The following is a 27,017-nucleotide window of genomic DNA, read 5'->3' as shown; positions in this document are numbered from 1 at the left end:
AGGTTTCTTACTGTTAAAAGGGAGCTTTTCCTACTGTTGCCAAGTGCTTACTCATCGGGGCATCCTTTGAGAGCTTACCATTTGATACCTTAAAATTTAAAGTGTATAAAAAAATTGTGATTTGATGTTACATAAAAAAAAAATAAAAAAAATTGCTACTTTGGGTCACTATCCAACCTTAAAGGTTGCTACTGCAAAAATCAGAATGTATGAGATACGCTCTACTCTAAAGTTTCATCAAATACAGTCCTGTGCAGAAGTGTTAGTTTTTAGTCCACTTCAAGATATCAGGAGAGCATCTTTATTATAGTCCTCAGAATGAGTGGCAGTTGCTTTGAACAGCTGTTCACAACACCATGGAAGTAAAACAGTAAAGTTAGTACTTTCAGATTGTTGAATCATGTTCATCTGTTAGTGTCACTTTCACAGGTCACGTGGTTGACCTGTGATTGTATGATTATGAATTGTAACAAATAAAGAAAATCCTTGAAGAAGCAACTCTTACACAATTTTCTTCTAAATCGGCCAGAATTGGGATAATATGGTTTATATATATATATATATATATATACACACACGAGAATAATTAGTGTAAAGTTGCCTCACTCGCTGTAACACTCACAGCCCCCAATAGGGGGCGCGAGAGGTGGATGATCCGGATGTTGATTAGTGATGCCTGATCGGGGCACACCACGCTGTTGTAGAAATGGACGCGTTCGAGTTGTTTCGGAAACTCGGAGTTGGGGCTAGATTTGACCTGAAGAGGTTTGGTCAGGACGCCGCTCGGTTTAAGGTAAGCTTTATAGTGTAGCTGATGACGTACTGGATGAAAACAGTTCATGCTGCTGTTAACGAATCGCTATGGTTTAATGCATTTTAGCTAACCTCGAGTTTTGCTGTCCTGCTTGTGTAGGAGTATAACGTTTTAGGCAAGTTGTTGTGCTTAATACATGTATTTGAAGAATTGTACAACCGTAACACTCACACATACATGTACACACACGCTTGTGTATCGTTTTATTTTGTAGCCCGTGAGGAGTCACTCAGAAGAAGCTTCTCCCGATCCTCTCTCTGCGATTGATTATTTTGCCACTGCCAATGGAGCCCAGAGCTGGACCCAGGCACAGGAGGAAGAGGAGGGCAGGGAAGAATATGAGGGAAGTGAAGACGGAGATTCCGACATAGGAGGCAAAAGAAAGCGCAAAGAGGAGGAGAGAGAAGTGAGGACCAAAAAGAAGAAGAAAAAGACCAAAAGCAACCAAGCGGAGGTGAAAGGTAAAGAAGTTGTAGTAGTAAAGGTTGCAGTTTTAAAGTGTTCACTATGGAAACCTTGTTATTACAAAAATTTCGAGTGACGTTTAGAATGAACATGATCTAGCTGTTCACTCCTGTTTGATGTCTTCTGTCTGGCTGAAGCTGGCGGTGAACTGCTGAAAGAGACGCAGGGAACTGGCATCACCTGGACCTCTTCTTTGGACAGAAAGATCCAAAACCTGCCGAGTGACGGGAAGGAGAAATCTTCGTTGAAGAGGCTGAAGCATCTTCATCAGGAAAAGGTCCTTACTGGGCTACATTTTATAGCACAAAGAAGTAAAATAAAGAGATTCTGATACATTTTAAAACTTCTTCTTAGTGGTGAAATGCTGTGCAGAACTACTGCTGTCCCCCTATCCGCCATCGAAAAAGGTATTTCTCTTTCATTCTAGGTCAATCGTATTCGTGCCCAAAACCGCATAAATGTGCACGGCTGTGACATACCTGACCCTGTGTGCACATTCGAGGAGCTGCTGTCCGAGTATCGCCTCAACCCGCGTGTCCTTCAGAACCTCAGAGACGCCGGGCTCAGTTCCCCAACGCCGATACAGATGCAGGCGATGCCCCTCATGATGCATGTAAGCACGCACGCTCGTCCTCATTTCTTTGATTTGGGATTAGTGCACAGACGGTGATTTTTCTGAGGGTTTCACTCTTGGTTTGGTTTGTCTGTCAGGGTCGGGAGCTGCTGGCCTGCGCTCCCACGGGATCTGGGAAGACTTTGGCTTTCTGCCTCCCACTGCTCGCTCAGCTGCAGCAGCCAGCCAATCAGGGCTTCAGAGGTGTGATCATCTCCCCAACCAGAGAGCTGGCCAGCCAGGTATGCACCATAAATTAGAAAGTGATCTGTTTAAAAAGTAAGGAGGCCTTTCCTGATGTGAACAACAGCAGCTGGTGATAGATAAAGGATGATAAGTGACTGACTTCCTGTGTTTTCAGCAGTATTTGGTCATTGTTGTTGAATTGTGTTCAGACCTACAGAGAGCTGCTCCGTCTGTCAGAGGGAGTCGGGTTTAGAGTTCACATCATAGACAAAGCGTCACTAGCGGCTAAGAAATACGGACCACAGTCAAACAAAAAATACGGTAAGAGATCGTTGGTTCATAGGGGAAGAAAAATAAGTAAATCTCACTGGCTTTTAACTCCTGACGTTTCTGTGTGCAGATATACTCGTCAGTACTCCAAACAGACTCATCTTCCTTCTCAAGCAGGATCCTCCAGCTGTCGATCTCAGCAGGTGACATTTGATCTGCTCAAATCTGATGGTTTTTGTGTGTCGTACCCACTCTATTTGTCTCTTTATTACTTAAAAAAAAATAAAAAAGAAGACAGATCGATGATGTTCTGGGTGTTGCTTTTCAGTGTGGAGTGGCTGATTGTCGATGAGTCCGATAAGCTGTTTGAAGACGGCAAGACGGGCTTCAGAGAGCAGCTGGCCACCATTTTTCTGGCCTGCTCCGGTCCAAAGGTGCGCAGGGCTTTCTTCAGCGCCACTTGCACGGCAGATGTAGAACAGTGGTGCCGCCTGAACCTCGACAACCTGGTTTCTGTAAACATCGGGCACAGGTACGGCTCTAGCTGAAGAACTGCTTACTGCAGCAAATTCATGCCTTCTTTTTTTGTCACAATAGAAACATGGGTGTTTCATCTTTTTTAGAAATACAGCTGTGGATACAGTAGATCAGCAGCTGCTGTTTGTCGGGACAGAGAATGGCAAGCTTGTGGCAATGAGGGATATCATCAAAAAAGTAAGGAGCTTACTTGATTTCAAATAGAACAGATTTATTAGTGGTTATTGCATAAACACCCGTTTAAATCATTTCTAATTTCTGATTATTTTATCTTACAAGCTAAGATAAAATAAAAGAGTCCTCTTTTCTGTGTTTCAGGGCTTCCTGCCGCCCATGCTGGTGTTTGTTCAGACTATAGAAAGGGCACGGGAGCTTTTCCATGAGCTGGTGTATGAAGGCATCAACGTGGATGTAATCCACGCAGACCGCACACAGCAGCAGGTACATCAACACACCTACCACTCCTGTCATTTATTTCCATTTCAGTTTATTTATTGAGTGCTCTCGTCCTCATCGTTTGCTCCTATGTGTCAGAGAGACAACGTGGTGAACAGTTTCCGCTCCGGGAAGATTTGGGTGTTGATCTGCACCGCTCTGCTCGCCAGAGGAATCGACTTCAAAGGCGTAAACCTCGTACTCAACTACGACTTCCCTACCAGCGCTGTGGAGTACATCCATCGCATTGGTTGGTTTGGACAGTGATCCACAAATAATCAGCCTGATGTTTCCACTTTGTCTTTGACGCGTATCACACTCTGTGTCTGTCAGGTCGTACTGGGAGAGCTGGACATCAGGGGAAGGCCGTCACCTTCTTCACAGAGAATGACAAACCTCTGTTGCGCAGGTAGGAAAAGAGCAAACTGAGTTAGTTTTTTTTTCTTCATTCAAACCCATATCCAGCTGTTAACACACAATTTAAAAGGATTTTCTGGATTTTCCATGGACCATCCTATTTGGTTCTTGGTCTCTATCGTTGGTGTTGCTTTTTTTAATAAAATAATTTCACTGCAGCACAATGATTGCAAGTTTAGGTCACTTCTTGCCATTAATTTATTTTTAAAGCACCTTGAATTTAAATACTGAGCCTGTAGTTTTTCCTTTTTTTCCCCTATGCTTCTCTTTAACAGCATTGCTAATGTTATAAAACAAGCGGGCTGTCCTGTACCAGACTACATGGTTGGTTTCAAGAAAATACACAGGTAAGAAAGCTCCATGATTGCCTGCACATTTACAGAAATGTTTCCTTTGATTTAATGCTTAATTGCTCCCTGTTGAGTTTTGGTAAGAGCGGTCTGGTCGTTATCTTTTTGTTTAGCAAAGTAAAGCGGAGACTTGAGAAGAAACCTCCCAAGAGAAGCACCATTTGCACAACTCCTCGCTTCTTAATGAAGACCAAAGGCAAAGATCAGAAAAAAGGAAACAAGCGAGCAGCGAGAGGAGAGCAGAAAGGAGAAAACGGAGCTCAAACAACATCACACCAGGAGAAAGAGGAAAAGAAGACAAAAGGACAGGGGCTGAAGAAAGGAAATAAAACACAGAAAGAAGGAAAAGAAAAACACAAGAAAGTGTCTCAGAAAACAACAACAGAGACTTCAGGAACCAAGTTACAAAGGTGGGGAAGGACTTTCATGCACATTTATCCAGTCCAATAAACTACAAACTGCAATCTTATCAAACTCTGTTATGTAAAAAAAACAAAAACAAAACCCATACATATATGATAAATGACTCTGTACACAACATAAACCAATTTCCTTAGCATACCATTAAAGTGAAAATCTGTGAAAAGTTGAAAGTAGGAAACATTATTGTCAAATATATCACAGAGGCCTGTATGGAGCCAGAAATTGAACCCACTTGAATAAAAATATTTCTAATATTCATTCTTTCTTCTTCAACAGGAAAAAGGGGAAGAAAACTAAGCTGAAGGCAGACTAGAGGAGTGCGATGCAGATGGACTGATGAGAAGATGCATTTGCAGTCTGATTTATTGCCAACCTTTACATTTCTGCTTTGTAATATGAGAGTATAAAATAAACTTTTATATGTGTATAAACTTTTTTTGGCATTTTATTACATTTGTTCACCTGACTGAACAGAATTTTGTATATTTGTTAATAAAGATGATGACTGTGAAAGTACATTAAATAGCAACTGGGTATTTTTGATTAGAAATAAACTATAAACTGTAAGTTATTGTACTCTTGAGGGCCAGCTATAACAGACGGTGCCCTAAAATGTACCATTTCTGTTCAACCCTTCACCAGACTTTTTTTTAGTGTTCGATTAATACTTTAAGGGTAACTTAAGGGTAACTTAAAAAAAAAATGGGTATTCATACACACAGATATAATAACTGTTATTAAATCAGGCGAAATTTCTTTATAAATATAAATGTCTTTATATATAAAATTTGAAATATATTTCTTGCCAGTCCAAACTGTTGAAACCTAACTGAAACCTATTTTCCTTCAATAATTACACATACAGCACTGTAACAACAGTCTGGTGCTTAAAGAGAGGGGAGATATGTTTATCTAATTACATAATTATTTTTTCTTGAATTTATATAAAGAAAGAAAAGATTATTGTAATAAATTTGAGAGTCATGCAAACAAAGTATTTTCGGAGCAACTTTTCATCAATGTGATAGCAAAAAAGCAAATTTCCGAACTATCGCGATACATTTGCTATGAGATCTCGCCCATGCAATATACCGCAGGAAACCCCGTTCAGTCTTCCTTTCTCAACATGGCACCGAAGGTGAAGAAGGAAGGTTCGTGAATCTACCAGTTTTGAATGAATAAATCGTATATTTTAGTTGACTTGGTGCCTCTATTTATACCGTATGTGTACGGTATAAAGGAATATAGTGAAATTGTTTTGTTTGAGCTCAAGTTATTGCTGTCAGAGCTGTAAATATGTGGATATCTCAAGAGTGTGGGTCCGGCATGTAGACTGTAACGTGATGCTGGCTAAGCTAAGCTAAATCAAGCCGCTGTTGATGAAATCGCATGTGTTTACAGTTACATTTATCTAATGTTTTCTTGTTAAGTTGTCTCTTATGGACACGGCTTAGCTAGTTCATCTCATTATGGCTTCATTAACTCAGATATGTCTGCGGATTAGGTGTTTTAGCTCATGTTAGCAATGGCCTGAGCAGGCTTTAAAACGTTGCATTAGCAGCGCGTGAGAGCATCTCTAAATTTCTTTGATGTTATTGAAAATTTGACTGTTGAAGTTTTAGCTGTTGTAGTCAGCGATACTTCCTGTAACGTAAAAAACCCTGAGAGCGTGTTGGTGTGCTAGTAATCTGCCTTCTGGGTGTTAATACTGTGTGGACGGCAGATATGGTTGTGTGCATACTGAGCAGTAAGAAGTAAACTCCCATGTCTTTTAAGCACATGTATCTTAAGATCATGATTCAATGCAAGTACTGTCTAACTTTGAAATAGCTGTGAGGCAGATCCATTCAGCTTCATTTGTATATAATGCTTATTTTAGTATTTGTGTCAGTGTAAATGTGGCTTTCACTGGATCAGCTACAAATCATTACAGTATTCAGTAGATGACCTGCTGTGTACATTGTATGTGGTATGTGGGCCACAGGTTGACTTGACAGTGCTGTGATATTTTCCAAAGTGTTCTTTGCCATATTGACAAAGCCTAGAATAATGAACCACTGTCTAATAGTGGTAACTTTCTTTTCTCCCAATCATAGCTGTCCCTGCCAAGACTGAGGCCAAGTCAAAGGCTCTGAAGGCCAAGAAGGCTGTGCTGAAAGGCGTACACAGCCACAGGAAGAAGAAAGTCAGGACTTCTCCCACCTTCCGTCGCCCTAAAACCCTCCGTCTCCGCAGACAGCCCAAATATCCCCGCAAGAGTGCTCCTCGCAGGAACAAGTGAGTTACAAACAGTTCACGCAGGTCACAAACATGGACCTTGGTGCACATGATGGTAATAGCGATCAAAGCATGAAAAAGCATGATTCCAGTTTTTTTAAACTTCTGATGCACCAATCTTAAATTTTTTATAACATGTTTGTAGTGAGCAATAGTTAATAAGCAGTTAAACTTTAATTATATTGTAGAGACTTTGAAATTAAGTGAGGACCTCTGACCAAAGAACTTATGCATTTTATTTTATAGGTTGGATCACTATGCCATCATCAAGTTCCCCTTGACAACAGAGTCTGCTATGAAGAAAATTGAAGATAACAACACACTTGTGTTCATTGTGGATGTCAAGGCCAACAAACATCAGATCAAGCACGCTGTCAAGAAGCTGTACGACATTGACGTCGCCAAAGTCAACACACTCATCAGGTAGAAATCCTCACACAGGCTGAGCCGAAAGCCAACTTCATACAGACCTTTTCAGTCCTTTACACTTTCCCATGAAGGAAGCATTGACTTCATATATACTCATCATACGCTGTGCAAGTATCTGGATAAATATGACATTTAAGTGGATGTGCTGAAAACAAGACAAACCAACACATCAGGATATTACAGGAAGATTTCCAACCGATGTTATTGTAGAGGGGGTCATGGGACCCTTTTTTACCCATTAATTTTGTATAGCATTGAAATGACTGTGTGTGTGTGTGTGTTTGTGTGTGTGTGTGTGTGTAATTTGTTTTAGCCTTCTGGTAAATGATTTGCCTGATATCTGTCCATCTATGTCCCAGTAATGAATTTGAATTTGCCACATCTGACAGCCAATAACAGCCAATTTGGTGCACATGATGGTAATAGCGATCAAAGTATGAAAAAGCATGATTCCAGTTTTTTAAACTTCTGATGCACCAATCTAAAAACAAAAAACATTCTAAACATGTTTGTAGTGAGCAGTAGTGAATAAACATGCCTTTATGTGCAGGCCTGATGGTGAGAAGAAGGCGTACGTCCGTCTCGCACCTGATTACGATGCGTTGGATGTTGCAAACAAGGTGAGCCTTTATTCCGCTGTTGACTTTCTGAAGCCATATCAGTCATGTGCATGTGATGTAAACTTTATATTTGCTCTGAATGTCTGTGATGCATTCAAAGGAACCACTGATGCAAAACAGTGCAGATACAGATGTGACGACTCTGTTGATGAACATTGTGTAATTAATATCCTTTTTTATTTTATTTGCAGATTGGCATCATCTAAACAGCAGTCGAAGAGACTTGTGGAATAAAAATAAATATTTGTATAAACAAGCTCTTCAGTCATCTTGTGTGTTTTTTGGAGTGTAATTTACACCTTTGACAAACACTTGAGTTATTGTAATTATGATTCAGTTAAGCTGTGGAAATACTGCTCCATCCTGAAAGTGAAATGCATGCACTTTTCTCCAGCATAGGAAATAATCAGTGCTTATCTAAGCACTTACATTTAATTATCAACCTGTGAGCGATTGGCTGTGATCCCTTTTTTATGCCAACACTTACATTTGATAGCAGTTTCTAATTTTAGTTTTTTTAGTACAAATCTGCTTTGATGACGATGAGAACCTGCTAAATTTATTAGTTTAAGCTCTCCTGATAGCGAGTTTGAGATTACTGACTGTATTTACGCATTTTATAAAAGTTTATACATGTTAATGATATTTTTGGAGCACAAAAGAACAGTAAGAAGAGGGGAAATTTGTGATTTAAACATCTGCTTGCTCTATTTTCAGTTTAAATATTTGTCAGTTATACATAATATTAGCAGTGCTCACCCATTCCTGGTTCACTCCACAGCAAAAGAGTGTGACAAGGCATTGTTGCACATTGTGGCGGTACACACAGAAGTATCACAATCAGTCAACCACCCTTTCACTCAGCAATGGCTCACCACAGGGATGTGTGCCGAGTCCTCTCCTATACACCATCTGCACCAGCGACTGCATCCCAAAAGCCGATCTCCCTCCCCTATCTATAAAGGGTGACTGCATGGAGAGGGTATCCTCCTTTAAGTTCCTTGGTACCCACATATTTGAGGACCACAAACACATCAGCCCTGGTGAAGAAAGCCCAACAGCGCTTCCCATTTCCTGAGGGTTCTGAGATTTGAAAGGCTGCAGACTGACCTAATACGGTATTTCTATTGAGCCACAATCGAAAGTGTGCTGGTGCACACTATCCCCGTGTGGTACACTGCTTGTACAACAGCCGATAAAAAGAGAATAAAGAGGGTCATCAGAACTGCAGAGAAGATGATCGGCTGTCCACTCTCCACCCTGGACTCCATTGTTGGCTCTAGATGTCTCTCCAGAGCCTGGGCAATTATAAAAGACCACCTCCATCCTAACCACCACCTCTTCAACATCCTGCCCTCTGGAAAAAGGTTCCGATTCATTAGGTGCAAAACCAACAGACTCAAGTACAACTTTTACCCATGGGCTCTCAGAACCATAAATGCAAATTAAGAGGTTTTTTTTACAATCATTCTGTTGCTGCTACTTGCTATTTATTATGTTGTTTTGTGTGTGTTTCTTTTTGTTTCCGTGCAATATTTTGGCAGATGTGCAATTTCCATCATTCAACGACCATAGCCCTTCCACCCTTAATTATTTATTATATTTTATTACGATGCCCTTGTACACACCCCCACAATGCTTCCTGTAACCCAAACATCGCATATATAGTGTACATAGTGTTATGTACACTATGTAGAAAATCTTTAATTGTAGCTAGCTGAATGGTTCATCATTTATACCTTGCTGTCACAGCTGTGCTTGTTTTTAATAATAAATTTGACTACAGATGACAGGATTCTTGGGAGTGTGAACTTCACCATGAGCAGCACGCTCAGTGAACGCCATGAATCCCAGAAGCATGTGTGCAGAGCCAAAGTGCTGCAGACTCACTCTGGGAATCAGTCTGTGTCTGGTCTATACAGAAATGTTACACTTGAAAAACACATCATGGTGACAATTTCTTTCTATGTCTAAACAGGACAATATGCTATTTGAACAATTACACTTTCTTTAGCCATGAATTTGACAGTATTTAATCAATTATTTGATTTGTTGCATTATTTGTTATTGTTTTGTCATGCTGCTGAAGAGACTGAGGACATTTTGATCTATGCCCTCTGTAATTGTTCCTGTCACCAGACAATCACAGTACTTTCTTTACTTCTGTATTGAAAGCATCAACCTACTGTACATGACTCCCCTGTAATCATCTGATGCAGTTTCTCTTTGTGGCTTAATTTAAAGAGTGACCATATGGCACTCAGCTTGCACTGACACTTTCTTTGGCACATGCAGGTTAATGTTTGACAAACTAGGACAATTAATATATCAACAGCAGTGAAAGCAATGCCACTACAGTCATGATCGTTGTTTAACAGCTATCATCATCGGGCTTGATAGAATCCATGATTTAAAAGAAAGGTGCCTTTTTATCTCAGTAGCAAACACATCTACTGCATGAATGAAAAGACCACAATAACAGATGCAACTCTGAAAGTGATTGTTTTATTAAAATTCAAGCATGTCATTTGTAGACAGATTGCACTGAACATTGTGTTTTCATCTATTTTCTGACTTGTTAAGTTTAGGGTAAAGTATAAGTAAAAGCATGAGCATTACAACTCTACATCACTTTCAGATACGGTTAGTCTGCGAGCTTCATCTCGTTATGTAGATAAATCTACAAACTTGTGAGTCATACAAGTTGGAAAAAGAAAAAAAAAAGTGTGCAATTACCCTGCCACCCTTTCCAATAAATATAAACTGTAGCCTATTAATTAGATTTACATGATAAAACTGTGACAGCAGATCTCCTGCTTATGAGAGAAAGGTTCGAACTGTGCCTTTAACAAGGCCTCTGCAGATCGGGCACTTTCGCAGTGATGGCGCACACTCTTTACACACCACCAGGTGTCCACAGGGGATGAAGACGATGTTGACCTCTTTATCCATACACACCTTGCATGTACGCTCCTCCTGTAGGCGCCGCAGCTGCTCCTCCATTGGGAGGTCTGTAATACAAAGGAGATTTTTAAAAAAGAAAAAAAAATTAGGTAAATGAAGAGATGGTAATTAAACAGTAAAGTGAGTTGAACACAAAACAATTTAACAGGACAGTGAGCTCTGCTTCAGGCTACATACCTGAAAGATCCTGGCTTGGCGATGCAGCTTCGTTCGACTGAGCTACAAGCAGAAAAGACAGCACGCACTTAACCACTGAGCTACAGTTTGATCACCGTCATGGTTTCCAGTGCAAACCCGTCTGTATTTGAACTGCTTACACACATACCCATGAGATCTCTGAGCAGGTGGACGTCATTTTTCTGAATCCAGTTGCGGAAGACCTCAGCTGCCGCATTTCCCTTTGTGAGGATGAGCTCTATCAACCTGGCAGTCTGCTGCTGAGCAGATGTCTGAGCCAGAAGACCGCTATACTCCTCAGCACCTGCAGGTAAAGAAGGGCACACGTGAAACACTTTAAGCAGCTGAAATAAAAGATGCAACAAAATATTACACTGTTGCACCTCAAGTTATGTTGTACCTTTATTTAAAACTGAGAACAGAGGCTACCCAGAAATCCACCATCTGATTTAACAGTATTTGCCCCTGACACCAAACACTCTAGGTTTGTGCATCGGCACCAGGTGCAGGTCTTTCGTCTCCATGTTTTTAAATCACAAAAATGTAACCCTGGCTCTATGATTAGGGTTTTGCTGACAAAATTATGTTTCCGATTTTCATTTGTTATTTAACCAAGAACGGATGTGAATTCAGACAAAAATTGTGTTTGTTGAGATATGAGGGCTGAAAAATGTACATACTCAACACATTCTGATCTCTTAAATGCTCAAACAGTGGCTCTACACTCTTTAGTCGTTGGATCAAAGCTGCCTGGTGTCTCTTCACAAAGGTGAAGCCATCTGAAAGGAAAGGAAAGATTATCATTTCACTGCAACGGAACACCTAAACCGATTTGATTTTACATTTCCATAAATTAAGGGAGTGAGAACAGTATCAATGTCAACTCCACCTGATGCCATCGCCTCTGCCAGCATCTCTCGCTCCTCTTCTCTTTTCTGATCTTCTGCACTCAGCAGGTCTGAGACCAGCTCCTGGACTGTCCTGTAGTTCTCTCCACTGGTCAGGATTTTGCTCTGGACCGTTTGCTTGACTAGACTTCGCTCAAAGCCCATCTCTAAAGCAGACTTTATCACGGGGGTGTTCATCATGACGGCATCCTCAGACCGCTCCTCTCCAGGACCGAGGTGAACCACTGAGTGAAGAGAAAGCAGACATTTATGGATTTCAGTTTTAACAGAAAACAAAGAGCACCAGTCTCTCCGATCAGAATATGAGAACATTTTTATTCATCAGACTCATAAAATTGTTAACAATCCTATATCGTTTCTCTGCTCTCAGTCCTCCCAACATCTATTTCACTTTTAAATAAGGACTCTGCTCAGTTTAAAAGGTCCGGAATCACATTGTTGTGCACTCGAATGTTTGCTGCAAGTATATTATGGTAGAATTCATTTTTATCTTGTCTTATTTTGCTGGTTAAAGATCCTATGTGGGACAAAGTTTATTCTTTTCTTAAATATTCTTTTTGGGGAGATTTTAACAAACCTTTCAAAAATGTAAAGAATTTCATTTTCCAAACTCACCTGGTGGATCCACAAACTCTCTGGAGTTATTGTCTCCATTTGTTAAAAGCTATTGTGGAAAAAAGGGAGAAAACAGCATTTTTTTAATGACTCATTCCAAACCACATGTTTGAACTAAATCTCAGATGTGTTTGTCTTTACTAACTTGCTCAAAAAGCCGAGGAAATCGAGCTTGGATCTGGTGAACAAAGTCTTGTCCTTTCTCCTGGAGCAAATATTCACACCTGCAGTTAAAAAAGAGGTACAAGAATACAAACATTCATGAACCACCGCAGGTACGCACACCATTTGCCTAAGCAGCGCTTTTCTACAGCACACTGTGTTCTGGATAAAACTGACGACAAATCGACTTTACAACAGCAGTATTTACCGAGGAAACCACTTAGCATGTTCCACCCATGGATCATCTCCAGACTCCCAGCATCGCAGGCCTCCATCGCAACAGAAACACTTGACGTCATCATTACGACCTTCAGGAGGGGCAAACAAAGAGCTTTCAGTTTCAGTAAGAAGCTTTGGGCAAATTTAAGAAAGGGGGGAAGAAAAACACACACACACACACACACACACACACACACACACACACACACACACACACACACACACACACACACACACACACACACACACACACACACACACACACACACACACACACACACACACACACACACACACACACACACACACACACACACACACACACACACACACACACACACACACACACACTTTAGTTTCGTTATGACACTTGAGTTTATAACCAGGTGTCCCCCTTGATATATTTTATTTGAGGACTTTCCAGTGAAATCAGAGAAACTCTATAAGAAAAACTCTTCAGTGGAACTCCCTCAAAAACAGCAGGAAAACCCTCCGAAGTTACTGGCATTACAACCACTTCATGTAAGGGAAAGATTCTGAGTAAATTTCCAGGAACATTATCACCTAGTAAGCATTTCTTATAATGACCAAAGTCAAACGAAACTTTTTCATCTGTGATTTACACGTGCAAGGGTCTGACTTTGGCACTAAAAACATACAAATTAATATGGTTTTTCAACCATATTAATTTTTTATATTGAAACTAGCATTAACTGCCTTTTTGGCCACTTTAGAAGAATACAGCACCTTATTTACAGACAGCAGCCAATGAGTAGCATAACCTCCCAATAAAAAGTTCCACACGTCAATTAATGAAGGTAAATCAGTCAAGGTCACTGAACAGGTGTGCCTCTTTGACAGCATCCATACCTACGTAGTAGAAGCCAGCTTTAGCCAGCTGCTCTGGGCGGACGGGGATACGTGATGGCCAGTTAACAAAAGTGAGCAGCCTCTCCTCACTCTGCTGCATGGCAGGGTTGGACACATTGGTGAGGACTGTGGCTCCTGAAGACATCTGGGAATTCGCAGCTAAGGATGCAGTTGCTGCTGCACCAGCTAGCGACACGTTGTCAGCCCTGTCACCTCGGACAAAGCGACAGTTTGGATAATGCCTCTGGTGTTCAGATAATGCTCTGTCCCCTGGCTCCCAGTTACTTAGCTGCAAAGGGGAAGAAAGACAAAACCAAACTTCATCAGTTTGGTGTCTGAATGATGTTGCCCATCTTTATAATACTGCCTCATATTTTTATATTGTAAAATAACTGTTTTAACAAAGGGCTTTAAGCAGAATAAACCCAGTACAAACAACAACACACACACCTGTCCTCCACAACTGAAGCAGGCCACTCGATCGCCCTGCCCTAGGTAATAGAAGCCAGCTTTGGCGAGTTCAGCAGGCATGATGATTGAGAGCGTCCAGGAATGGAAGGTGTCCAGGCGGTCTTGCTCTCTGCGCATGGTTGGGTTGTGGCATGTTGGTCTCTGGTGGGACATGTCCTCAACACCTCGCGAGCTCAGTGGGCTGGAGGGCGGAGGAGCAGAGAAGGCCATATTCAGGTAGCCAACAGGCTCTTCACCTTGGCTTACTGCTGTGTTAGCAGCAGCTGGGCCGGGACCAGAAAGCTAGATAAAAAAAAAGAAAATAAAAAAAACTTAGACAGCTCAGTGCCTCTGGGCACTAATCTATTAATCTTACTGTGAAGAACTATTAAGAATAACTGTTTAAAAGAAATTGAGAGAAATGTAACATATCAATAAGAAAAACTTTAAAAATAAAAAAAAGCTGGTTACTTTAATCTAACATCAAAGGGATTATAACACTTGTAAATGATTAATTTAATCTAATCTATCCATCTTTGAACAAGGCATTGTGTTGCCTGTGAGTCATCATGTTAAAAAGGTGACTGATTATTAGAAAAACCCTTTGTCAATTATACTAGCACAGCTGAGAACTGTTCTGATAATAGAACAATAAATTTGCCCAGCTGAGCCTCAAAATTCCCACTTCCTCAAAGGTTCTTGTTCTAATAATGCGTACCACTACCACCAACTGAAAACCAAAAACTACCTCTAATTAGAATAGGAAAATGTGGAAGATGGTGTACCACCCACATTGGAGTCTCATTAAATGATACCGCTAAAAGGCTGACTGAGCTCGTTTGTGAAAGTAGCAGTACACAGAGTTGTGTTAAAGTTCTCAATGTTTTTGGAAATTACTTGATGGAATAACTAATTTCTTGACTCAAGAATATTCTGGCAAGTTCTTTACTATAATTTATATTTTTATAGAAAACTTTTAGACTGATCAAATCCACAAAGGATGATCCTCTAGACCAGGGGTATGAAACGTTAGTCCTCGAGAGCCGGTGTCCTGCAGGTTTTAGATCTACCACACCTGAATCAAATGATTAATTCATTACCAGGCCTCTGGAGAACTTCAAGACATGTTGAGGAGCTAATTTAGCCATTTAAATCAGCTGTGTTGGATCAAGGACACATGTAAAACCTGCTGGCCACCAGCTCTCGAGTTCCCTACCCCTGCTCTAGACCACAGGTTTGAAAAAAGCCATTTCTAAGTGACTCCAAAATTTGAGTGGTAATAACTCTTATTTGAAGAAGCATGCATTGATGATCTTACTGGTATCGCTGGGACAATGCGGAGAGGGGAGAAGGCGGAATGAGAAGAGGAGAGGAGGTTGGCTGTAGATGGGAGGCTCTGGATGAAGGAGCAGGAAGGAGAGAGCTGTCTGTGTTTCTCTGTTGGACAGTCGCCGGGCTGCCAGCCCTCAGCTGTCACGTTACATCTGAAACACTGCACGCGGTCACCCACGCCGGTGTAGAACCAACCTGCTCTCGCCAGACTTCGTTCGGTGACCGCAGATGTTGGGAATCGAGCAAAGGTTGAGATGCGGAAGAGCTCTAGAGATTAAAAACAAATTGTTTGAGTTTCAAAGGTAAGATACAAATAAATTCAAAAGAAAAAAATGTACATATATACCTGAGGAGTTATCATATTGCAGTTCAGGTGGAGGCCCATTGCGAAACAGACCCATTAAAAACTGATTGTTTTTAAGCTGAAGAAGAGTTTCCATTTTGGGAATTTAGTGCAGTAGATAAGGAAAAAGAGATGTCCCTCTGAGGGAGAGGGGTTTGAGAAAACCCAAGGTCTTGCTCTCTCACACAAACACACTCAGTAATGCCGAAGAGGTAAGCAGACGAATGGATAAGGATGCAAAAGAGGAGGGAGCTCTTAGCGAGATCAAGATAATTAAAGCTTAAGAGCTCTTGTGCAAAAAAAAAAAAAATCTTCACCACAACCATGATGCAATCTTTACTTGCATGCATATTACCTATGCCTAGCAAAGAGGTACACCTGAACCTAAACATTTAACTGCCTAAATGTCAGCATCTCTCTTTTAGCCACAGTTAACGCAGATGAACGTCAAACAAAATCCATCCTCTGCAGTAATGACACAGGGTGAGTAAAATGCACACGTAAACATGACATCACCCAGGATCGTTATGCACGCTTAGGAAACACATATCTGACATGCCACCAAACCGCTCCAACTCAAACATATAGCATATGGTTATGCGAACAAACAAAACATGTTAAAAATTTGCCTCTAGCAGATGTACACACACACACAGACCAAGGAATTCCTGCTCTCAAACCCCTCCCCCCATCTTGGACATCCCTTTTTGGGGGTGTTTAAGGGTTCATAATTCAATAAAAACAAAACACTAAAAAAAATTAATCCTCCAGGGGTAACACGAGTGCCTCCTTTATATCAGCAGAATCTGTAAATGACAAGAAAAAACATACATAAGACATGCTGTAGTTATGTTTCATGGCCATTTCAGCAGTGAAAATCTTGCAGGCTCAGTTGATATAAAATTACACGGCAGGTCACAGAAACAAATGTCAAACTGTTTTGATGCTAAAGCTTAAGTCTCCAAAGTGATATATTTGAAACATAAAATTAGGATCGATTCCTGTCACTTTCGAGAGCAGTTTCGGAGCAAAACCATTACACAACAAATGGCAGCTAGACCTTGTGACAGATCTACTGACCTTCATGTGAAAATCGCTGGAGCGATCCTATAACCCACCTGACACTGACTTCTTAATAAATCAAAACTGAAAGTGCGAAGATTGACAAGGAGAGCCCGCATTCAAACGTGGGCTCTCATTCTTGGAGAAAAGGGATAAGACTTGCTGTAAACTGCAGTGGCAGGTACGGTATTTCCGCCAGGTACTTTCCACACCAGCTGTCTGTAATTACGCAACAGAGTTCCTGTCTTAGCCATTTAATGTGTCCTAACAATTAACATGTCAGGTTAGGAGGCCACTTGGTTTATTTACATTTTTTTTTTTCGCACAATCAAAGTATGAACCAAAACGCACGGTTAGCAAGCAGCTAAAGAAAGATATGATTATAAGCTTTGCAACGGGCGTTAGCTTGCTAATGCTAACGGCTGCTAACATGAATTGCAGTCACTTTCCGCTTCGTTAACGCGCGGGGCCACAACACTGAGGAAGGGAAATAAAAACTAGCTGATGTCCGTGACGCAAAACGCCAGACGGTACGTTATTAGCAACGTGGCGTGATATGTCCTTTCCACTGTTGTGCTAACTCACCGCTTTCCAATATGCTCGGAAAGTCCCGAAAATTCTGGTCACGCCCCCACGAGTTTACTTCCGGTTAAAACGAACCAAAATATGAATGAATCGATAAGATATCCCACAGGTAAGTCCCTACATCCGAAAGTCGTGCTTGGGGTCCCAAAGGTCGCCACGTTGGATGGATAACAAACTAAAAACGGCATGTTTTGTGTCAAAAATGTTCTCGCTCGTATTTCACTGATAAAATCCACTAAAAATCCACTGATACACTAACAGACCCTACAGTAATCAGTTTTTGTGTCAGCTCACATTAAACAACACAAAAAGAGCCACATTACATGAGCTAGCTTATTAATACTACTCACCTTTTTATGTAAGACTTCGTGGATGAATTAAAAATATAGAAATGTTCTTACATTTACAGGAGATTCCGTAATCCAACAACAGTCTGACACAAGTTTAAATCTTGTCACATTTTAGGATTATTAGATTAAAATAAAAATCATTTTTAAAAATTCCATTAAATGAGATACTTACTTAGAGGGCTTGGTGAACACAAGGCAGTCGTTTCGATGCAGTGAATCATTTTAAACCCGTGAATGACTGAATGCATGTGGCTCGGGCTTTCCCTTCACACCACGCCCCCACAAGTCACAGCGTGAAGTTCTTAAAATTTCGTCAAATTTCCCTTCAACGGCAAAGTCTTTGTTTTTCTGAATAATTTAAAATTTCAGTATGAATAAAGGTTTCACTGTTCTGCAAATCCCCCCCCCCCCCCCCCCCGGGGGAAATTTGCTTAACACATTAATGTACCGAGAATCGAGACAGCCCCAAATGCTGTCTGAGACAAAGCAAGTACACTTGACAGTGGTGTTGATTCAATAACTGAGTGATCAAGCAGCTTAAAATCACCATTTAAGTATTTATACATAAAAAAATGTTTTCTAATCTTTTTTTATTGTATTTAACATCCTGTACAGGTTGCCAGTTAGGCAATCTTTCATACACATAGTCTGTCTGTCTCTCTCTCTCTCTCTCTCACACACACACACACACACACACACACACACACACACACACACACACACACACCTCTTTAGGCTGTAGGAAGACGCTGGAGTGCCCACCCATGTAAGCACAAGAGGAGCATGCACAATGCTCATGGCTGTGGGTTGGATGGTTGATAGCATCTGTGTTGCCAGTTGTTATGAAGTGGAATGAGTTGCCATTAATGTGTCTTTTATGGTTAAAAAAAGAAAGAAAGAAACAAAACCCTTTGTCAACTCCAATGTTTCACAAGGGCAGACCTGGAGAAATGTTCTTAGGGTGGCATGAGGATGGCATGGAAATCAAATTGGGTGTTAAATATAGTCCATAATGTAATTATTTTCTGTAGCCCACATAATTAAACATTTCAGTGACATAAAATCCAAATTCACATGTGATATGTATCGTATAGCCTGTATAATAAATAAATATGTAGCCCAATAAATGTAAAATCCAGAAAGCTCCACAACATGGGGCGGTTCATTTACAAATACAAGTCAAAAAACAATTCTAACTTAAGTTTCATACTTTGTTTGTTAAAAAAAATAAAATCAGATTGTTACATGTGTAATTTTACACAAAATGTCAGAAACCTGCACAAGTCATGAACAACAATTTATACCTGATGATTTATTTTTTTTGAGTTAACCTTCTGAGGTCCAGGGTATAATTGGTGATTTTTGGCTACTTTTGGTTTTACATTTGTATTTTTATCTTCAAATTGTTTTCTCTATTTATTTATTTATTTATTTTACCTTGCCTTGCTTGGTATCATTGTTTTCAGCTCAATCTCACATGTCTGAATTTACAGTTATTTTTCCATTGACATACTGTATTATCCCAACTGATCTGAAATCACACAAAAAACAAATCCTAGTAATAGTTAGCAAATTATTTTCATAACTTGAAATGCAATAATAAATAATAAATTATGAAAACCTATGTACACATTTTGTAAACAAAGTTACAGTGGGGCAAAAAAGTATTTAGTCAGCCACCGATTGTGCAAGTTCCCCCACCTAAAATGATGACAGAGGTCAGTAATTTGCACCAGAGGTACACTTCAACTGTGAGAGACAGAATGTGGGGAAAAAAAAAAAAATCCATGAATCCACATGGTAGGATTTGTAAAGAATTTATTCGTAAATCAGGGTGGAAAATAAGTATTTGGTCAATAACAAAAATACAACTCAATACTTTGTAACATAACCTTTGTTGGCAATAACAGAGGTCAAACGTTTACTATAGGTCTTTACCAGGTTTGCACACACAGTAGCTGGTATTTTGGCCCATTCCTCCATGCAGATCTTCTCGAGAGCAGTGATGTTTTGGGGCTGTCGCCGAGCAACACGGACTTTCAACTCCCGCCACAGATTTTCTATGGGGTTGAGGTCTGGAGACTGGCTAGGCCACTCCAGGACTTTCAAATGCTTCTTACGGAGCCACTCCTTTGTTGCCCGGGCGGTGTGTTTTGGATCATTGTCATGTTGGAAGACCCAGCCTCGTTTCATCTTCAAAGTTCTCACTGATGGAAGGAGGTTTTGGCTCAAAATCTCACGATACATGGCCCCATTCATTCTGTCCTTAACACGGATCAGTCGTCCTGTCCCCTTGGCAGAAAAACAGCCCCATAGCATGATGTTTCCACCCCCATGCTTCACAGTAGGTATGGTGTTCTTGGGATGCAACTCAGTATTCTTCTTCTTCCAAACACGACGAGTTGAGTTTATACCAAAAAGTTCTACTTTGGTTTCATCTGACCACATGACATTCTCCCAATCCTCTGCTGTATCATCCATGTGCTCTCTGGCAAACTTCAGACGGGCCTGGACATGCACTGGCTTCAGCAGCGGAACACGTCTGGCACTGCGGGATTTGATTCCCTGCCGTTGTAGTGTGTTACTGATGGTGACCTTTGTTACTTTGGTCCCAGCTCTCTGCAGGTCATTCACCAGGTCCCCCCGTGTGGTTCTGGGATCTTTGCTCACCGTTCTCATGATCATTTTGACCCCACGGGATGAGATCTTGCGTGGAGCCCCAGATCGAGGGAGATTATCAGTGGTCTTGTATGTCTTCCATTTTCTGATGATTGCTCCCACAGTTGATTTTTTCACACCAAGCTGCTTGCCTATTGTAGATTCACTCTTCCCAGTCTGGTGCAGGTCTACAATACTTTTCCTGGTGTCCTTCGAAAGCTCTTTGGTCTTGGCCATGGCGGAGTTTGGAGTCTGACTGTTTGAGGCTGTGGACAGGTGTCTTTTATACAGATGATGAGTTCAAACAGGTGCCATTCATACAGGTAACGAGTGGGGGACAGAAAAGCTTCTTACAGAAGACGTTACAGGTCTGTGAGAGCCAGAGATTTTCCTTGTTTGAGGTGACCAAATACTTATTTTCCACCCTGATTTACGAATAAATTCTTTACAAATCCTACCATGTGGATTCATGGATTTTTTTTTTTTTTCTCCACATTCTGTCTCTCACAGTTGAAGTGTACCTCTGGTGCAAATTACTGACCTCTGTCATCATTTTAGGTGGGGGAACTTGCACAATCGGTGGCTGACTAAATACTTTTTTGCCCCACTGTATATAAAATTATTTATCTAAAAATGCATCTGGCCTAAAACCTGCAGGCCTGACAGCAGCAGGCATGCAGGCAGCAGCAGACACTGTCTCCAGCATCCACCTGGGGACAGTGTTTACATTGCAATCTACCTTTGTGACATTCATTAGTGCCTTACTGACACACAAAACGAAACAACGAATATACTAACTACACAAGACAACACAACACACTAACTGTACACTCCATGCTAAACGTCACAAATCTGTCACATCTCGAAACTTGCTCTCTCTATGCGTCTCTGCCATCACTCCCAAAAATCTCCCCTCTTCCTAAACAACCATGTTAAACTGGTTGACATGGTACATTTTTCCACCAATAGAAAGGAGGGTTTTTTCTCTTTTTTCATAATGTCATTACAAAATGATTTATAACCGCTTATACAACCCCAGAGAGTTAATAACACTCGCCTTCATTTCATTTCCAGAGTGTAACAACTAGCCACCTGTGTGAAATGTGAAATGCCCATGGTGTTGTTCAAAATGTGCTCTGGGACAATCATAGGCATTGGTTGCTACTGAAAACAAGAAATAAAGGCGGTCTAAGATGGATGCGCAGCAACAACCGCTTCTTTAAGATCGTTGCTGATGTCTTTCCTTCTAGGCATTGTGTTAATACACACCTGAATGCTCCAAAACGTCTGCTTTTATAGAGGTGCCCACACCTGCTGATGATCAGTTAATCTAGTGAATTTCATACCCTCTTAATTCCTATGGAAGCAGTAAGTTTATTACATTTATTGTTTTTTTTAATACATAAAAACCTCAGAACTGTAAGGGAGAGTATTTTGTTTGGTACGAAAAGTACAATACAAACTCAGCACATCACAAGAAACAATGTTTTTATTTAGGGGTACATAAAAGTTTGTTAAACAGAAACTCCTTTAAAATGATTACAAAGAACATTTATATAAATCGCATGCATAAAAAGGTATAAAATAAGTCTGACTGCATCCAAACTTTCTGTAAATAGGATAACAAAAGTCATTATATGTAACATACATAGCAAGTGTCATGCATCCTCAGATAAATATTAGGCTAGGTAGTGTGTTGCACTATGTGTATGAGCAGTAAGCCGCTCAGTAAGTTTGGTACTTAAATTTTAGGAAACATCACAAAACGTTGACTGTGGGGGAGGGTTAATTATACCTTTTTACTCTATACTGTATACTAATAGATATATTTAACAATGCTGGTTAGAGGAAATTCTTTCACCAACAATTAAAAGCTTCAACTTTAGATAAAATATACAAACACACACTGCAGAAACAACCGAGCAGTTAAAAAACAACAAAATAACCAAACAGATTATACACTTCTTACATAGCTTTACTAATAAGGGAGAATTAAACTGCTCCCCAGCTGATGTTTGCCTCCTGCATTGCAACTTCAGATAGCCTTTTCAGTTAGAGTACAATATATACTACAAACACAGCATCCGCATTTAGTATTTTTCTTTTTGGAGAAGTCAGAACAGGATCTTTGATTTATGCTGAAGTCCTTTTATGAAGCACGACATGTTTCGCTTGATCCACAAACAATTCTAACTCTACAGTGTGGCAGCAAATCAATATCTTATTAGCACTAAAAAAAGATTATTTCTCTATGATAATATTGTATTTTTCCTACTATTCCAGGCATCTAATGCATTCCTATCCATGCAAAACTGCTGGTATGATGCTGCTTTCCTGTAAAACCATCTAATCTACATCAAGTAGCTGTAGACTGTGAAACAGGTTAGTTGTTGCAGTAAATTTTACTGGTTAATAAACAACAAGCCCAAATGAAAGACTGCATCTTCTACAAGATATTCTAAAAATAATATAATGTAAATCAGACACATGACTTATCGTTTCATTGAATATGAGAAAATCAATTAGCCTTTGACATCCTCCCCATTAATTTTGATGCATTTGCAATTTAGGAAACTAAGGGGTAAGACTGGATGCCTGAAATAGTAGAAAAGTGCATCTGAAAAATAAACAGCAATGATAAAAATTGTAGCTGATTTGCAGTTGAGAAGTTCAAACTTGGCTTGCACGTTTTTTCTGTGTGGAGGTGGTGCTTTGGTGTTATACGAGGAGAATCATTAGGATTGCCTCAAGCCAAAAAAGGGAATAAACCAGTTTAATTATCAAAGCTGGAGGAATGCTGGCAGATGATTTAATTTATGTTAGAAAAAAAACCCAACAAAGAAAAGGAGTGGACAAAGCAGCCACACGCTACGCAATCCAGTATAACAAATCTCTAACACATACTTGTGAAGTTTCAATCCAGTTCTGTGTGCACAAAATCATGGAAATAAAATGCAACCTAACATGGCAACAAGACAAGTAAAACCTGTATGTTAGTAACTGTATATGCAGAGATTTTACATCAGAGCGGTGTGAGGGTTTCTTTTTAGAACAGAGATGGGCTAATTAATTAATAAACTTCATCAAATCACCAGATGAGTTGGGATTACCGTTTGCCGGGGGAAAATCCTGTATTGGGAGACATTGCGTTACAGTGATCATGAGATCATTCACTGAAGATGTTCTCTGTAACAGTTCCTCTCTGTGTGAGGAGGACTCCTGAAAGCAGATTATATTCTAGTTTTAGTCTTCAAACTAAGACTCCTTTGTATGGTGGCATCACTCTGTAGCTCTTTTTATTATTTTTATTTAATGGCAGACTTTGAATTGTCAGGTCTTTAGACCAAGTTTTAATACTTCTGCTTGTGAGGATTTCAAACAACTGCTTTTAAGGTTTGGAAGTAAATGCGACTCCTTTTAGCATCTTCATTCATGACAAATTCTATAGAGTCACACCACAAGAGTGCATCAAGTCCCTAAACCAGAAAAGTGGCAGCTTTTCAGCAGGAGGTCTTTAGTCAGGTATAACGCACCTAGTGTTAGTTCTTGAGTTTGATTGCTTAGTTCTGACCCTTGCTAGGAATGTTTTGTTGTTGTTGTTTTTAGCACACATGTACATTTAAAAATCTGAATTTAGAGGCTGTTTTGACGTAGTAACCCACTAAAAGTGTGTGTAACAAAACGTCGTATCGCTTCTGTACCACTTTTATTCTTTTGAAATGCTCTTTTTGTGAATTCACTCTGTTTTTTTTAAAGTACCCCTAATATGCTGTTGTTATTTCTGTGAATGTTGAAAGGATCTTATTGTAGCGATGATGTCTGTGTGTTGCAAACATGATATCAGCTGAAGAGTAAATGGGGCTGGCCTGTACTCTTCTGTAATACCACTTTGAACCACAAGGCGGCGCACTGTGTCAGTGTAGTCTCTACTCTGTGTGAGCTAATCTGCTGAGATCAGCATGAGATGTTCAAACATGATAAAAGTTAGTGTTAGTGTGACATGTGTACAGAATTCATGCTACTATCATATTAAGCCTAATAATTTGGGTAAAAAAAAAAAGTATAATTTTTAAAAAAGAAATATTAAAGTTCATATGTTTGGATAGTAACACAAAATATTTTGAAAAACACATAAAATAATGCATTTCTGGGTGTAAGAAAGCTTGTTAATGGCACAGTTTTGGGGGGGGGGGGGGTTTGTAGGTGATAATTAAACATACTTCCTAAAATTTTTAATTATCTCAAACTTTTAACTTAACTTGGAACTTTAAAAATTTAAAAATCTAAATTTTGAGATAAATTTCAACTTAGAAAGAATTTGCAGATCTTTCTTTCAAGTGGCAGAAACAAACTTCCATTTTGTTGCGTGGACAACTACACTAAAATTTTATTGTAAAACACTGCCACCTTTTGGTTAAAGTGTTTTACAATTAATTTTTGCATGCCACACCATGTACTGGACTTCATGATATTGCTAAACAGTTTGAGGGGCTTTCTAAGCAGTTCAGGCTTTTCCTCCGTTACTCATCTAACTCACTATGTAACACATATTACCCACTTGGCAGTTTTGCAGAGCCCAAAAGCAAGCACGAGGAACTAGTTAAATCCAGATGCAGGCCACCCTTGTATCACCAACAGAGTTGGTAATTATAAATGTACCTAACGTTAGAGTTCCTCGACCAGACAGAAACATCATTGACATATGTTAAAAACTATAGGAGTGCTGTGATTTTAGCCTTAATTACATGCAAAATGCTCTCTGTGAGAGAAAATAATCAACTATTGAATTTAATCCTAATGTGAATAATGTTTTTCTGCTTGCACCCAATGCCTCTTAGACTGTTAAAAACCTGTTAACTTCATAACCTCTTCAGTGTTTCCTTGCTTTTGTCATTTCAACCAACCAAACAGAGCAGCCTTTTAGTGACCATCTTAAAGAGACAGGAGTGTAAATGACAAGGCATTTTTAAATGTACAGTTTGAGAAAACCAGCATTAAAAATATCATTTATAGATTTTTCTAGTAAACATTTAAAATAAAATTCTGAACCTGTAAATGAGTATAACGGGGCACTTTAAAAGTTTGTTCCAAACCAGCTACCAAGTAAAGACTAAAAAGAATGGAGTGTTATTAGAAAAATGAAAACATGGATGTTCTGTCGTGCTTCTCTTTAAAACCAGGGCCAAAAAGAGTAAAATACCAGCAGCTTACCACCTTCTTCCTCAGGATGTGAGTAGTGTTAGGTTATCCATCACACAACGGTAGCATATTCTCTCTGTAATGTTGTTCTGTACCACCTTTGGAGCCAAAAATCCACCAGAATTCTCAGTCACGTTATGGAAATTTGATGCCAAATTACATTTGGACCAGTGGCTGGTCGTGTCTATAGCCAGGTGAGCAGGCTGTCTCTGTCCATGTGCGAGCCGGATAGAACGGTCTCCATGTCCATCAGCAGGTCTGAACTCAGACCCTCTGGGATACAGGGCATCAGTTCCTCGCCCTCGGACATTGGGAGCACGGGCATCGAGTCCTGCAAGGCCATCGAGGGGGGCTCCGAGTCACCTGAACGAATCAGAAAAATGTTGCTTTAAATCAACAAAAGGTTCAAAAGATTTCAAACTGCACTGAATTTCAGTTTCACTGTCAGTGGCTTAAGTTTCGACACATTTACTCTCACAAAATAACCCCAACTAAAAACAAAGGATGCTAGGATAAGATCTTTACACTGTGTTAATCATTAATTTGGTTTAGCTAGAGTGTGGATGGATGATTAATCAAAAGCCTTATTTCCCCACCACAGAAACCCAAGTCTGTGTTTTTGTGTCATGGATGTTGTGTGTTTAGGTACATTACCAGTGTCCATGTGCTCCACAGAGCTCAGCATGTGGTCCGTCGTGCGGGGTAGGCTGCTGACGCTCAGACCGCTGTCAGTGCTCTCATTGCGAGAGTGAGCGCTGCACAAAGAAACATGCAAACCACAGTTACCTTGTTTTAGCATCTCAGCTCACAGTAGACTTTAAAGAGATTACAGATACATCAACTTCTTCTGGTGACTGAACTGCCAGTGCCTTCTGGAAATATTAATTTATGTAATATTTGTTTGCAGGTGGTGACCACAGATCTTTTTGTTGGCTTCCCACTTAGTGGACATGGAATTACGATGGTTTACGTTTCACTGGACAGATTGATCTCCCTGAAATTTAAAAGGCTTTTGTTATGCTGTGAAGATCAAGTTGATTATTTTTTTATTTTTTTGGGCGGGGGTAAACACTTCTAAATTTCTTATGAGTCAACACCCATGACTTCAATGATCACCACTCACCCATTAAGTGTAGGTTCGTGGTTCGATGCTCTGATCCTGACATCCAGAGACGGGACGAGTGTCTGTGCGCTCCTGTCGTGGTCCATCCCACCGGGCATCTGGCTCCTTCCTCCTACATCCTGAAACGCAAGACGCACACACACCTACTTGTATGACTTTGTGTT

General features: G+C 40.1%; 4 protein-coding genes, 1 long non-coding RNA gene and 3 other non-coding genes across 10 annotated transcripts in view; 6 read left to right on the top strand and 2 right to left on the bottom strand.

Moving 5' to 3' along the window:
* The first annotated feature begins 633 nt into the window (after positions 1-633).
* Positions 634-4,941, top strand: ddx52 (DEAD (Asp-Glu-Ala-Asp) box polypeptide 52). Its single transcript, XM_026183019.2, has 15 exons — positions 634-793; positions 1,029-1,275; positions 1,417-1,556; positions 1,707-1,892; positions 1,991-2,134; positions 2,288-2,399; positions 2,479-2,551; positions 2,677-2,880; positions 2,972-3,062; positions 3,204-3,326; positions 3,420-3,570; positions 3,654-3,729; positions 4,013-4,084; positions 4,201-4,497; positions 4,787-4,941. The coding sequence occupies exons 1-15, from the start codon at positions 707-709 to the stop codon at positions 4,821-4,823; spliced, it is 2,040 nt and encodes a 679-aa protein (XP_026038804.2). The 5' UTR covers positions 634-706; the 3' UTR covers positions 4,824-4,941.
* Positions 4,942-5,510: 569 nt separating this feature from the next.
* rpl23a (ribosomal protein L23a) lies at positions 5,511-8,092 on the top strand. The gene is made up of 5 exons (XM_026181344.2): positions 5,511-5,661; positions 6,607-6,787; positions 7,034-7,210; positions 7,767-7,836; positions 8,028-8,092. Exons 1-5 carry the CDS (start codon positions 5,592-5,594, stop codon positions 8,040-8,042), a joined length of 513 nt encoding a protein of 170 aa, XP_026037129.2. The 5' UTR covers positions 5,511-5,591; the 3' UTR covers positions 8,043-8,092.
* LOC113031279 (small nucleolar RNA Z17) lies at positions 6,830-6,902 on the top strand. Its single transcript, XR_003273710.1, has one exon. It is a non-coding gene; the product is annotated as a small nucleolar RNA Z17 (small nucleolar RNA).
* LOC113031278 (small nucleolar RNA Z17) lies at positions 7,623-7,694 on the top strand. The gene has a single exon (XR_003273709.1). It is a non-coding gene; the product is annotated as a small nucleolar RNA Z17 (small nucleolar RNA).
* LOC113031277 (small nucleolar RNA SNORD42) lies at positions 7,883-7,951 on the top strand. The gene has a single exon (XR_003273708.1). It is a non-coding gene; the product is annotated as a small nucleolar RNA SNORD42 (small nucleolar RNA).
* A 2,229-nt stretch (positions 8,093-10,321) lies between the features above and the next one.
* Positions 10,322-18,151, bottom strand: birc2 (baculoviral IAP repeat containing 2). Of its 2 annotated transcripts, none has more exons than XM_080307549.1 (13): positions 18,046-18,151; positions 15,880-16,682; positions 15,520-15,800; positions 14,202-14,504; positions 13,752-14,040; positions 12,871-12,970; positions 12,646-12,724; positions 12,501-12,549; positions 11,867-12,109; positions 11,658-11,756; positions 11,126-11,281; positions 10,978-11,019; positions 10,322-10,847 (listed from the first exon to the last, which is right to left on the bottom strand). In XM_080307549.1, the coding sequence occupies exons 2-13, from the start codon at positions 15,971-15,973 to the stop codon at positions 10,654-10,656; spliced, it is 1,929 nt and encodes a 642-aa protein (XP_080163675.1). In that variant the 5' UTR covers positions 15,974-16,682; positions 18,046-18,151; the 3' UTR covers positions 10,322-10,653. The 2 variants fall into 2 exon arrangements, with proteins under 2 accessions (XP_080163675.1, XP_026037125.1); XM_026181340.2 differs by lacking the exon at positions 18,046-18,151 and adding an exon at positions 17,524-17,644.
* Positions 15,697-27,017, top strand: part of LOC113030170 (uncharacterized) — a 17,385-nt gene continuing 6,064 nt past the window's right edge. The window contains exon 1 of the long non-coding RNA XR_003273558.2: positions 15,697-15,835. This is a non-coding gene — a long non-coding RNA (uncharacterized LOC113030170). The remainder of the gene's footprint in view (positions 15,836-27,017) is intronic.
* The window catches only part of LOC113030169 (transcriptional coactivator YAP1-like), a 10,769-nt gene continuing 9,220 nt past the window's right edge, over positions 25,469-27,017 (bottom strand). Inside the window, exons 6-8 of one of the 2 annotated variants that reach the window (XM_026181343.2) lie at positions 26,854-26,972; positions 26,385-26,485; positions 25,469-26,093 (exon numbers count right to left, since the gene is read on the bottom strand). In XM_026181343.2, coding sequence (XP_026037128.1) covers positions 25,915-26,093; positions 26,385-26,485; positions 26,854-26,972 — 399 coding nt within the window. In that variant the 3' untranslated portion in view covers positions 25,469-25,914. The remainder of the gene's footprint in view (positions 26,094-26,384; positions 26,486-26,853; positions 26,973-27,017) is intronic. The other variant, XM_026181341.2, reaches the window with a different exon arrangement.

The sequence above is a fragment of the Astatotilapia calliptera genome, chromosome 10 (genome assembly GCF_964374335.1).
Source record: "Astatotilapia calliptera chromosome 10, fAstCal68.1, whole genome shotgun sequence".
Taxonomy (NCBI): domain Eukaryota; kingdom Metazoa; phylum Chordata; class Actinopteri; order Cichliformes; family Cichlidae; genus Astatotilapia; species Astatotilapia calliptera.
Note: the sequence above shows the minus strand (reverse complement) of the source record. Positions and strands in the feature narration are given on the sequence as shown.